This window comes from Camelina sativa, chromosome 10 (assembly GCF_030686135.1).
Source record: "Camelina sativa cultivar CO46 ecotype springtype chromosome 10, ASM3068613v1".
Lineage (NCBI taxonomy): Eukaryota > Viridiplantae > Streptophyta > Magnoliopsida > Brassicales > Brassicaceae > Camelina > Camelina sativa.
Genome location: NC_141889.1, coordinates 13398576 through 13411876, shown reverse-complemented (window position 1 = coordinate 13411876; position 13301 = coordinate 13398576). Strand labels below are relative to the sequence as shown.

At 33.1% G+C, this 13301-nt stretch overlaps 2 protein-coding genes and 1 pseudogene across 2 annotated transcripts; all 3 read left to right on the top strand.

The window, feature by feature from the left end:
* Positions 1 to 376: 376 nt before the first annotated feature.
* On the top strand, positions 377 to 2707 carry LOC104720375 (uncharacterized). Its single transcript, XM_087468585.1, has 9 exons — positions 377 to 488; positions 695 to 793; positions 885 to 980; positions 1287 to 1371; positions 1803 to 1829; positions 1908 to 2031; positions 2128 to 2241; positions 2292 to 2348; positions 2435 to 2707. Exons 1-9 carry the CDS (start codon positions 377 to 379, stop codon positions 2705 to 2707), a joined length of 987 nt encoding a protein of 328 aa, XP_087324711.1.
* Positions 2708 to 3829: 1122 nt separating this feature from the next.
* LOC147936085 (uncharacterized) lies at positions 3830 to 9054 on the top strand (annotated as a pseudogene).
* Positions 9055 to 9058: 4 nt separating this feature from the next.
* Positions 9059 to 9768, top strand: LOC147936084 (uncharacterized). Its single transcript, XM_087468584.1, has 2 exons — positions 9059 to 9077; positions 9174 to 9768. The coding sequence occupies exons 1-2, from the start codon at positions 9059 to 9061 to the stop codon at positions 9749 to 9751; spliced, it is 597 nt and encodes a 198-aa protein (XP_087324710.1). The 3' UTR covers positions 9752 to 9768.
* Positions 9769 to 13301: the final 3533 nt, after the last annotated feature.

The window sequence follows — 13301 nt, the reverse complement described above, 5'->3', positions numbered from 1 at the left end:
AAGATTTATTCAAGTAAATCTTCCACCAAACGGTTTATCTTAAATATTCCAAAATATATACTTCAAAATATTTGATTAACAAATCAAATCGTCCTTTATCATGTCGTTACCTAAAATCTCTAAACTCAATATTCTAATTGTATATTTCCCACGAATTTATTAATAACCAAAGGTATTTAGAAAGTTAAGCAAAGGTATAATAATATGAATCAAAAAAAGGAATAAAATCTTAATAATTTAACAATATCATACGAAATCTCCGATATCGTATTCTTTAACTAAAGAAAAAAAATCTTCAAGAAAATCTTACTTTGTATATAAGTAATGCTAATCGACTTTCATTACGTATATTCAGAGATTTTAAGAAAACAGAAGAATGACGATACTTTCTCAGTTTACCATGCTAAACAATCTCAAGCCATACAAGAATTCATGGTGTATTCGAGCTAAAATACTGCATACTTGGACACATTACGACAAGGATGTTGGTATGTCTTTTGAGATGGTTCTCTCGGATCAAGATGTAAGTAACCTACTTATTTATTCTCATTACTATCATCTGATTTCTTGAGAGTAGTATTCAATATGCATTGACAATCTTTTATATTGATACTTATCACTATAGGGTAACAAGATTCAAGCAGCGGTGAAGAAATAGGATGTTTCGATAAAATAAATTTTCTGTATATAACAGAAATTTCTCCTTCAGATCCTATGTCCAATAATATTTGGCTTGATTTGGTTAATTTTAACAAAATTAACAATGGTGCCCTAGATCTAAATTACTTGGTCGGTAAGTAAACCCTTCCTTATTATTTACTTATGTATTACTATTGATTTCTATTAGTTATATTTCAAAGTAATATTCGATTTTGTAAATGTAGATGTTATTGGACAGTTGGTGAACGTGAGAGACATAGAGCTTCTTGATGTCTCTGGAACCCCAGGAAAAAGATTGACTTCCAATTACGAGATGCTGAGTAAGTCAATCCATTAGAAATACTATAGATATATTACTAAAAAATCAAAAGATCTACATAACATTATAATGCAAATCTGTGCGAAAATCGGTTACAGGAATAACTAACTCAACTGTACTCTTTGGGGAAAATGGGCCGACCAAGTGAAAGAGGTATCTAAAGAAAACATTGGTGGGATGGTCATTTGTTTAATTCGATGGGGCAAAATAGTAGAGTATAAAGGTTAGTAATAGTCACATCTTATAATGTTAGTAACTAATGTGGATTTAGTGGATTTACTACTCTTTTATGTCCATTTTGTAATAGGTGTGAGGAGTTTGACCACTTCTTTTGATGCATCTGATGTATGGTTTAACCCTGACATACCAGAGACAGTGGATTTCAAAAATTTGTAAGTATTTTCAAGATCCTTAAAATTTTGATCGCATTCGTTGTTTAAGAAGTAACAGTAATGGAATATATCTTAGGTTACCTTCGGATGGTCTTGCCTTATCCATGTTGGGACCTAAACCGAAATTTAATTCCCGGAAAATGGGCAATAGAAAATCTGCTTCCGTGGAGAACTATATCAGAGCTTTGTGACTCTTATGAGGTGAGGGTGAATTCCATTAATCGTTTCTCATTAATAAACATGTGTTTAGATATTCTAATGCAAGTTTTATGACAACAGCCTGAAAATGTTTGCATCATGTGCTCAATCCTAGGATTTGACACTGACTGGTCATGGTATTACTACAGTCATGTTAGTTGCAAAAAAAAGGTAACAAAGAAAAAAACTAAATACCTTAATAAGAAACAAGTCTATTGGTGTCAAAAATGCAGACAAGAGGTCACTGAAGTTGTTTTAAGGTAACTACTTTTTATTTGCCAAATAATTGGATAATAGAATCTTAAATTAGAATATACTAATCCTTTTAACTTATACAGATACTGGCTACATTTGCTAATAAAGGACATCACAAGTGAGGCGAAGATATTCTTATTTGATAGTACTACACAGGAAATCATTGGGCAAGAAGTATCTGAAGTAATGGAAAGCTGCGGTCCTGAGGTATAATAAGACCTTAATCTTGCTGAAACATAATAATAGAATAATAAATGTTTCTTAATACAAACGTCACTTAATTGTTAGTGGTTAAATTTTCAGATTCAAGACCCATGCTATCTACCTACTGTGCTTACTAAACTTATAGGGCAAAAACATCAATTTGTCATCTCAATCGCGAAAGACAATATAACTGGAAGTAATGATGAGTACAAGGTAGGAGAAGTGCTACCAATTCACAACTTGAATGATGATTCATGTGCTAGCCATTAACAAGGCCCTATGGAACTATCTACAGTCAGTTCTACAGACCAGGTAGTTACGTGATTACCTCAAGTTCAATATTTTTGATAGTTTTATAGAGGAAGAACCTTGCTCAGACTAATGGTTATATTTAATATGATTCCAGGTTTTAATGCTTACTAATAGTTCCGAGAAATCAGACTGCACAATGAATTTGGTGTCTACTCCCTCATCTAAACGAAAGGAAGATTCAGGTGACGGATCAAATCAGTCATCCACAAACCAAAAAAAATGCAAGGGAATTGTGGACGAAGAGATTATAGATCTTGAACAGAAAGCTGTTGATGGTACTAATCTCATGCAAAAAATACAAGCTGTGGCTGACAATGAAGCAGATGGTAATCAAAAAACTGTAACAAATCATGCTGAAGAAAGTTAAGATTGAAAAGATAGCCGAGCAAAAGGATGTTTAAATCCATGGTGGCTGTGGTCAAATAACCGTGTTTCGGGTTGAACATGTGTTTATTTCCTATTTATTTAAATAAACTTGGGTGTGTGTGTGGAGCAATTATATTGTTATCATTACTCTATACATACCACCAAAATATTCCGCTTTCAGATCGTATCTTATTATTTTTACCAGTTTTTTTGACTTTTTGAGTTTTTTTTCTAAACTATCGTGGAATAATAAAAGGGGGATACTTGACGAATTTTTCAAAAGACATATAAGTTATATCAAAAAATATTACTCTAGGAGGTGGTCAATTTACCTTTCATAACTCATTAACTCAAGTCCTTAGCTTCTTGATGACATGATCTTGAACGACGCTATCCTCATCAACGAAACATTACCCAATCCTACAAGAGTAATTTAGAACAATGTAATCAAATCCGCAAATAAGACTACATAGACATTACAAAAGTTTCAAAATGTTTGAAAATTACATATTGCTATGATTACATTCATAAATAAAATAAAAAAGAATTATTTTAAAATTTTGGTAAGCAAATATTCGGAAGAGGTTTTCACTATATTGGGTTAGCAAATTGTGGGAAGAGGTGGTCTTATTACGCAAATTGTGGGAAGAGGTGGTCTTATTACACAAATAGTGGGAAGAGGTTAACATAGATTATATTAAATCGGATTCTAATGAAGGATCTGCAATTAATAACGACTACAACTATGATATCCCACAAGTTATGCTAGAAGATGTTGACAATATAAACTCAAAAACAGAATTTGGACCATATAAACTGCTATCACTTAGGTTTTACTAGGTTCCTCATTCGTTTATACACACAACCCTGCCTTACTACCAGGTAAATCCATCATTCCCCATTCTTTTAATCATCTGCCTTACAACTTTTAACTCTCTCCAACAGTTGTAATATGTATAAACAACTTCAACAATGTTATGGTGTGTAACAGGACTCATTATCATGAAAAAAAAAAGAACCGAAGGAGAGAATGGTCGAGAAAGTACCTCATACTTCTAAAAGGAAAAGGTCTGCAGAGAATTCTACTTCTCATAACCTTCACACAAATGACCAAGACAGTACTATGACGACTCCGGTATCGGTTAAGTCTGTCTTTAGAAGGGTTTTATCTGATATTACAAACACACCACCATTACAGTCGGACAATCATCACACGACAAAGCTTCGACACTATGCAATGAAGAAACAACACCTCAAAGCACGCATGATTATCAATTTTCTCATAACGCAAAAAGCCATAGGATTAGAAGAAGAACATCACAGAGTCCCATTGAAAATACTTGGACAACTCAAACTTCTCTTCAAAGTAAGTACTAGAGACAATCTTTCTGTAGTTAATTAAATATAAGTATACAATTAGAAAAGTTAATACTCATTAGCCTATGATACATTTTGATAGCAAGAAATACTTACATGATTTTTGAACAGGTGGATTGTTTACAGCTCTTACACCAAATACACCTGCAAATCAAACAGATAGTGCAAATTTTGCAGGTTAGATATGCAGTCAACTGATTATCTAACATCTAAATCAATTTATTCACACTAACATTTGAACTTTATCCACATCATAGGTAATCAGACACAGTTCAATAGTGTAAACAGAAAAGATCTTTTCATTCATAATCACGGAAATAAAAGAAGAGTTGATAATGAGCATGTAGGAGTAATGACATACACATATGAGGATTCTGAAATACTAGAGTTTCATGATTACGATTCAGGTAAAATATCAATTACAAATGCAATTGAAAATTATACCTCAAGATCTTTATGTTCTATTCCTCATATTCTTTACCATAACATTTTACTAATTAAGCCTCTACTTATTTACCTTTAACAGAAGATCCAGAAGATGATTACCATCAGGAATTTTACTGTAGTAGCCAGGAAGATACAAGTAGTGAAACTTCTTTGGAGGAAATCGATATGATTGGAAGAAATGAGAAGATTTCAGATGAAGAGATAAATCAAGCCAAAGAACATTATGACATCCTTACACTTTTAGAGAAAAGTATAGAAAAGGTTTTTGGGACCAAAACTCCAATACCCACCAAGGTTAACAAATCAATCGAAACATGTAATATAAAACTAATCAATTATCAGATCAGTAATAAAATAAATTAGTTTGTCTACTTCTCTAAACTAATAATTATCTTTTCTTTAAATAATCAGCTTATGTAGATGAGGGTGATCCAGACTATAGTTGTCAACACTGTGGTGCAATCTTTTGGTATGGAGAACGACTAAACAAGAGGAGGACCCCTAAAAATCCAACCTTTCAGGACGTTGTATGCAAGGCCAAATTGTATTACCACCACTTAAAGAGTCTCCTGAATTGTTGTGGCTAATGCTTACGGGAGATGATGAATTTGCCAAAAACTTTAAAGAGAACATAAGAGCTTACAACATGATTTTCTTATTTACATCCATTGGTGGCAGAGTTGATCATTGTGATCCAAAAGGACGTGGGCCTCCAATGTTTGCATTGCAAGGTGAGAACTACCATCTAATGGGTGCTTTAAAACCAAAACCTGGTGAAATACCAAAGTTTCTACAGCTCTACATTATCGACACTACAAATGAAGTGGATAACAGAATGAATATAATGAGTTATTTAATCGTTAAAGTAAAGTTTTCTTTTTCCTAATTTTGGTATACCATTGTTAGAGTTTTCACTATCATCTAATAAAATATACAAATTTCATTATATTCTACAGTAAGGAGAGAAATAATGATAATAGCCAAGGAAAACAAAAATTCAGAAAGAAAATCATTGAAAGTATCATCAAGCTACTCAACAAGATAAACCCACATGTTGAGGCATTTAGGTCTGCCAGAGACAGATTTAATACTAATGATGAAGAAAGTTTTCATATGAGGATTATTGCTAAACGCACAGGTGATGGAAGGGTATACAATATGCCAACAGCATCCGAAGTCGCAACTTTAATAACAGGGGATTTTCATGAAGATATGGATAAACGTGATATCGTTTTACAAGAACACTCTGGAAAGCTAAAAAGAATACATGAACAGCATGTAGCCTATCTAGCACTGCAATATCTTCTATTGTTTCCATATGGAGAAGATGGTTATAGGCTTGGTATAAAGAAAGTAAAAACATCTGGTCGTGGAGAAAAGGAGCAAGAAGATGTCAGTATGAGACAATTTTTTGCGTACAGATTTCATGAAAGAGAAAATGAAAAACATGTTTTGCTAAGGTCTAAGCGCTTGCTGCAACAGTTTATGGTTGATGCTTTCACAATGATCGAGTCAAATAGGTTGCGCTATATTAAAAAAAAAATCAAATCAAGTTCAGGACTACAAATATTGAAACAGTTCAGAAGGCAGCTTCCTCCGGTAACAATGATCTACAAAACCAAGGCAAAAAAGTGACTCTCCCACCATCCTTTACAGGTGGACCAAGGTACATGACACAAAATTATTTGGATGCAATGGCCATATGCAAACATTATGGTTTTCCGGATTTGTTTATAACCTTTACATGCAATCCAAAGTGGCCTGAGATAGTTAGATTCTGCAAGAAACGCAATTTGAGGCCTGATGATAGACCAGATATTATATGCCGGATTTTCAAGATGAAACTTGACAGACTAATGGACGATCTAACAGTTAAGCATATACTTGGGAAGATGGTTTCAGGTAATTTAAATTATACTACTTTGTGCGTTTAGGCTAAGGGGTTTGTTTATCTAATTCTGACTTATTTACTTTTCTTTCACTGCATCCATGTACACAGTTGAATTCCAGAAAAGAGGACTTCCTCATGCTCACATATTATTATTTATGCATTCAAGTTGTAATTTTACAACATCTGAAGATATTGATAAGATTATATCTGCCGAGATTCCAGATAAAGAGAAGAAACCAGAGCTGTATCAAGTTGTTAAAGACTGTATGGTTCATGGACCATGTGGAGCTGCTAATCCAAATTCACCATGTATGGTCGATGGTAAATGTACTAAGTTTTTCTCAAAAAACTTTAACAACACTACTAAGGTGGATAAAGAAGGATTTCCAGTTTATAGAAGGCGGAAAAACGGAGGTTATATAGAGAAGAATGGTTTCAAATGTGATAGTCGTTATGTCATTCCATACAATGAGAAGCTATCTCTTCGTTACCGTGCTCACATTAATGTGGAATGGTGCAACCAATCAGGTTCAATTAAATATCTCTTCAAATATATCCACAAAGGACATGACCGTGTTACTGTGACTGTTGAACCACATAGAAATGATGCAGATGTTGAAATGAATTTGAATGGTGGAGCGACTACAAACGAAAAGGAAGTCGATGAAGTTCAAGATTATTTTGATTGCAGGTATATTCAAACACTTTTCAACATCTGCATTTCTAAATTTTTTAGTGTACAATTCTATAAGCTAAGATTTTTAATTTTTCCAGATATGTTTCAGCATGTGAAGCTATGTGGAGAATTTTTAAATTTCCTATCCATCATCAGACAACACCTGTTGTTAAACTTACTTTCCATGAAGAGGGTCTGCAGCCTGTTGTAATCAAAGAAGGAGAGACAACTTAAGCCGTGATGGAGAGATTAGGTAATCAGATGACTCAGTTTTTAGCATGGTTTGAGCTTAATATCAAGAACCTAAATTCCTTTAATCGTTCAAATGGGAAAAAAAGGAGAAAAAGGTTGTCGATCCCAAAACACTTCTATATGAGGAGATTCCAAATCATTTCACGTGGAATAATAAAGAGAAAAAATTCAGTCCAAGAGAAAGAGGATTTGCTATTGGTAGAATTAATTTTGTTCCACGTGCTATAGAGGATTCTTATTATTTGAGAATCCTCTTAAACATCCGAAGAGGTCCAAGAAATCATATGGATCTAAAAACAGTTAATGGTGTGGTCTATAGCTCTTACAGAGATGCAGTTTTTGCGTTTGGATTACTTGATGATGACCAAGAATACATCAATAGTATTAAAGAAGCAAACTTTTGGTGCTCAGCAAAATATATCCGAAGGCTTTTTGTCATCATGCTTCTATCAGCAAGGTTAAGCAAACCAGAGATTATATGGAAAGAAAGTTGGAAAATTCTATCTGAGGATATTGAGCGGAAAAAGACATGAGTTGAAGAATCCAGGTAACAAATATTCATGTTTTATGAAAATGCAACCTACTTAAACTTATATTGTTTTTATTCTTGATTATAGTACCAAAACTGTTATTTGACTTATATTATTAAACTTATTGTGCAGATCTTATTATCAGTGACGATGATAAAGAAAAATTTGTTTTACAAGAAATAGAAAAGTTGCTTATCAGAAATGGTGCATCTCTTAAGAAATGGAAACAAATGCCTCAAGTTGATATGGAAGAGGTAGAGAAGGTCAATCAATTTCTGCTAGAAGAACTGAAGCACAACAATCCAGAATTGAAAGTTAAGCATGGTGAATGGTTATCTATGGCTACTTCAGAGCAAACTGAGATATATACTGAGATCGTTGATGCTGTTTATAAAAATAGAGGAGGAGCATTTTTTGTTTACGGTTTTGGGGGAACTGGTAAAACGTTTCTATGGAAACTCCTAAGTTATGCTATAAGATCTAAAGGAGATATTGCATTAAATGTGGCTTCAAGTGGTATAGTTGCATTGCTTCTCGATGGTGGACGAACTGCACACTCTAGGTTTGGGGTCCCAATAAATCCTGATGAGTCATCTGTATGTAATATTTCTAGAGGCACAGATCTTGGTGAGTTAGTTGAAAAAGCAAAACTAATTATTTGGGATGAGGCACCAATGATGAGCAAGTATTGTTTCGAGTCTTTGGATTGTAGTTTGAGAGATATAATGAATTGTGAAGACAAACCGTTTGGAGGAAAAGTCATTGTATTTGGAGGTGATTTCAGACAAGTATTGCCTGTGATTAATGGTGTTGGTAGAGAAGAAATTGTTTTTGCTGCATTAAACTCTTCATATCTATGGGAGCATGTCAAGGTTTTGAAACTAACAAAGAACATGAGGCTTCTGGCAAACATACCGGAATCAGAGAAAAAGGATATTGAAGAATTCTCAAAGTGGATTCTAGATGTGGGTGATGGTAAAATTTCACAGCCTAACGATGGTGTAGCAGAAATTGATATTCCGCAAGAATTTTTAATTACTCAAGGAATAGATCCCATCGACACAATTATAGAGTCAGTATATGGTAGTTCTTTCATGAATGAAGAGGATCCAACATTTTTTCAAGGAAGAGCTATTTTATGTCCAACAAATGAGGATGTCAACTCAAGTCAATGAACGAATGCTATCAATGTTGAATGGTAAGTGTTCCTACAGTTATTTAGTAAGTATATTCTACAATCTAAATTGAAATAGTCATGTATAAGTTGAAAAAATTTTGTGTGATTTATATGTAGGTGATGAAAGAGTATATTTAAGCTCACACAGTATTGATCCTTCCGACAAGAGTTCTACAAACAATCCAGTTTACTCTCCAGATTTTCTGAATGGTATAAAAGTTTATGGGTTGCCTAACCATTGTTTGCGACTAAAAATAGGTTGTCCGGTAATGTTGATTAGGAACATTGACCCATCTAAAGGGCTATGTAATGGAACAAGGCTACAAATCACTCAAATGGCAGATCATGTGATTGAAGCTAGGGTTATTACAGGTAATAGAGTTGGAAAGATAGTTATTATTCCTAGGATGCTAATCACGCCATTAGATGCCAGATTGCCATTTAAAATGAGGCGTAGGCAATTTCCTTTAGCTGCAGCTTTTGCTATGACTATCAACAAGAGTCAAGGGCAGACACTACAACGTGTGGGAATTTTTCTACCTAGACCAGTTTTCTCACATGGTCAATTGTATGTCGCCATGACTAGAGTTCAAAGTAAAACTGGTTTGAAGATTCTCATTACCGACATAGAAGGACGACCACAGCAAACAACAAAGAATGTTGTTTTTAAAGAAATCTTCCAAAATCTTTACTAGAAAAAAAGATCAACAGATTCCACTACTTGATATTAAAAGGTAACAGTTTTATTAATAGTTCATGTCTTTTATGATTTTTATGATTTTACTAATTATGTTACATATAACTTTCATATACAGAAGGCTTTTATACCAGCTCAGGAGTGATTGTAATTTTGAAGCAAAAATATTGTTTCTCATACAATAAATTTTATAAAACAACTTTTTATTTTCTCATTATTTTTCGAGTTAAATTAGCAACTATGTTTAAACATTTCTCCATTATTTTTTTCATAATTATTATATAATAAACAAAAACAATTGGATCATTTCAAGTACTAACCTCTTTATCGAAGAAGAAAAACGGGTTATCTATGAACTCTGTCTTAATGTCTGATCATTCTAATTGACTTGATTACCATCAAATCCTGCAGAGGAAAATATCAAATGATATCATTTTCTATATCAACACTATTTTCCTCATCCATAGTGTCGTAATTGATAAACCAACTTATGAAGAAACTAAAACTATAGATTCTTAATAAAAAAGCTAGAATACTTATCTTCTACCTAGAAGAATATATGTAGATTCCATTTACTCCTAAAGCATTGTTTTCATACGATATTAACAATTTCCATGGATGTTCATCAGAAAGCTCAGTATATACAAACCTGTGGAATATACAAAATCGTGTTAGTACAAATAAATGATATAAAAATTAAGAAACGCCAATACATATAGCTTTTTGAGAAAACGACGATCCGGATTCTACAGTTTAAAAAACAGAGTTTTCGATTATACAAAAAATTGAAGTATCAATTGGATCATCTAACGGATTAGTGATTTATAAATTAGAATACATAACTGATAGGAGAAGATGGGAAAAGCAATTTGAATTTGCTTACCGACGGCGAAGAATATAACTTTAGAGCATCATCCCACACCTGACCTCACCCACCTTTAACAATTGGAAAAGAATAAGATCCAATAAATTGATCGAATCAACCATGCGTATTTGGAAACTGAAACACAAACGCCTTCTGGTTTTCCAGATAAATCGGTGGGTGATGGTTTGTCCAAAAACATTCCCGATTTCTGTCTTTTCAAGAAAATTTTAAAGGATAAGATACTTTCCTTTTTTTTTCTAATCAGATCATTGTTTTAAAATCTAAATATTGAAAAGATCCATATATATTCATTTCGGACCAATATTCATATTTAAAAACTTACAATACACATGTTATAAAAAAAAACTAATACAACAAAAAAAACCATTTTTAATAAACTAAAATTCAAAATTAATAATATAAAACGTACATAATATGTTAACATTCCACGAGTTATATTTACCACATATATTTATTGTATCAGTTGCATACAAATATTATTATAAATAATTACATGTATAATATATAGGTGATAATAACATTTTTTCCAACTCGTGCTGTAGCAGGGTCTAAATCTAGTTTTCATACTATAGTGACATACTATTAACCCATGCTATAACAAATCAAATTAGAATATTTATAATTTTTAAATTTTTGATCTATCATATAATTATGGTATTCTTAAAAATATCAAATTAACCTATTTTTAAATTATTTAAATTAGATTATTTCCAAATTAAATTATTTAAAAAAGATTATTATAGTATACATAACTATACAATTTAAGAAAAGAAATATATGAAATAATATATATTTTTTGGTCAAAATATGAAATGAATTTAAATATTCAAATTACTCAGTCAAAATTTTCTGATAAAGTTAAGTAAGATTTTACTTTTTAGTATAATCAGAAATCACTTATAATCTACGGAAGAGTGATTACTTCTATTAATTGATGAGATTTTTTTGTCCATATATGGTTAGTTAAATATTCTTTGAGATTTTATTTTATTCTTTGGAATATCTTTTTTTAAGAAGATCATAATCCTAAATCTATATAACCTATCAAATAATTAGTCCATATAACCTATCAAATATAATTCATCTTAGTTATAATCTATATTTGTAACATCCGCGAACCGAAATCCCAGTTTAGGGATTGCATCGACCAATGCACATATTTTTCTGCGGACGAGTTTAAGTGAAACTCTGCGTTTTGGGTTAGGGAAAATCTTTAAGTCGTGTTTTTGTCTCATTCGACGAGTTTAGCCGTTTTCAGAGATAAAAGAAGAGAGAAAAAGAGTTCTAAGTGTTCTTGGTGAGTTTTTGGGAGATTGGAGGCGTCTCTGTAGAGATCTGTAGCTGAGATCGTTGTAGGAGCTTCCTAGGAGTGTGTTCTTGCTTGTTGAGGTTCAGATTCGTCTGTGACAAAGGTATGTGCATGATCATGGCTTATTTAAGCTGGAGATATCTCTGATTTGCTTGTTATGTGTTGCTAGTCTTGTTAGATTGTTATTTGGGACGTTAGGAAGTTTTCATGTGGCTTGGGATCGAGTTTTGTGGTTGTAGGAACGAAGATCTGGCGAGAAGTTTCGGGGGGAAAACGATGCTCGGCAATGCATCGGTCGATGCAGATGCGAGGACGGCGCGTGAAATCTAGGGTTTTTGTGCTATGTCGAGCATGCGTCGTTCGATGCAATGGGAGCATCGGTCGATGCAGGTTAACCTTGCATCAGTCGATGCAGGTTAACCTTGCATCGGTCGATGCAGATCTTGCGTCGGTCGACGCAACCTCCAACTGGTGTCGGTCGATGCTGAGTCCTGGTTTGTTATTGTTGATTGTTGATTGTTTATTGATGGTTAGAGATGTCTCTATTGCTTGTGTGTATAGCCCAGTAGATGGGAGGATTGCCTTACTGAGTGTTTACAAAATACTCATGCATTGCAATTTATGTTTGTGATGCAGGTAAAGGCAAAGTGTGATCGTGAAATCTAGGCAATGAAGAGGAAGATGTTCTAGGGACTCGATTGGATGTAGTCTGTCATTGATAGGTTGCTAGAGTTGGGTCATTAGAAACATTGCTAGGTTGCGGGTTCCATGTTTTCTTATGATTGGTTATTGGTTATTGATATATTGATTATTGGTTATTATTTATTGGATTATTTATTGGTATTGGTATTTGTTATTTCCGCTGTTGGTTGTGTTTGAGGATAGGTGGCTAGTGGGTATGGGACCACTAGTTGTAGTTATTATTATTATTATTATTATTATTATTATTATTATTATTATTATTATTATTATTATTATTATTATTATTATTATTATTATTATTATTATTATTATTATTATTATTATTATTTATTATTAAAAAAAAATGGGTGAGGTCGTTTCAGTTTGGTATCAGAGCCCTGACGGTTCTAGGTTTGGGTTCACTAGGTTTCTGTTGTGATGTTTGGGATTGCATGTCTTGATTAATTATGTGAGTTAGTCAATTTTGTGTGGCATGGAGTCCTAGAACATCCTCTTCGAGCCTACAGTGTGATTCCACGGTGAGTTTATAATTTGTGTTTATGTGTTATGTTAAGATTACTTGTTAGCCTCTATTCTTGGAAGTGCAGTGGTTAAAGGTGTTTGAGTAGTTGTTCGTGGACGTGGGCGTTGTCGTGGTCGTGGTCGAGCGGG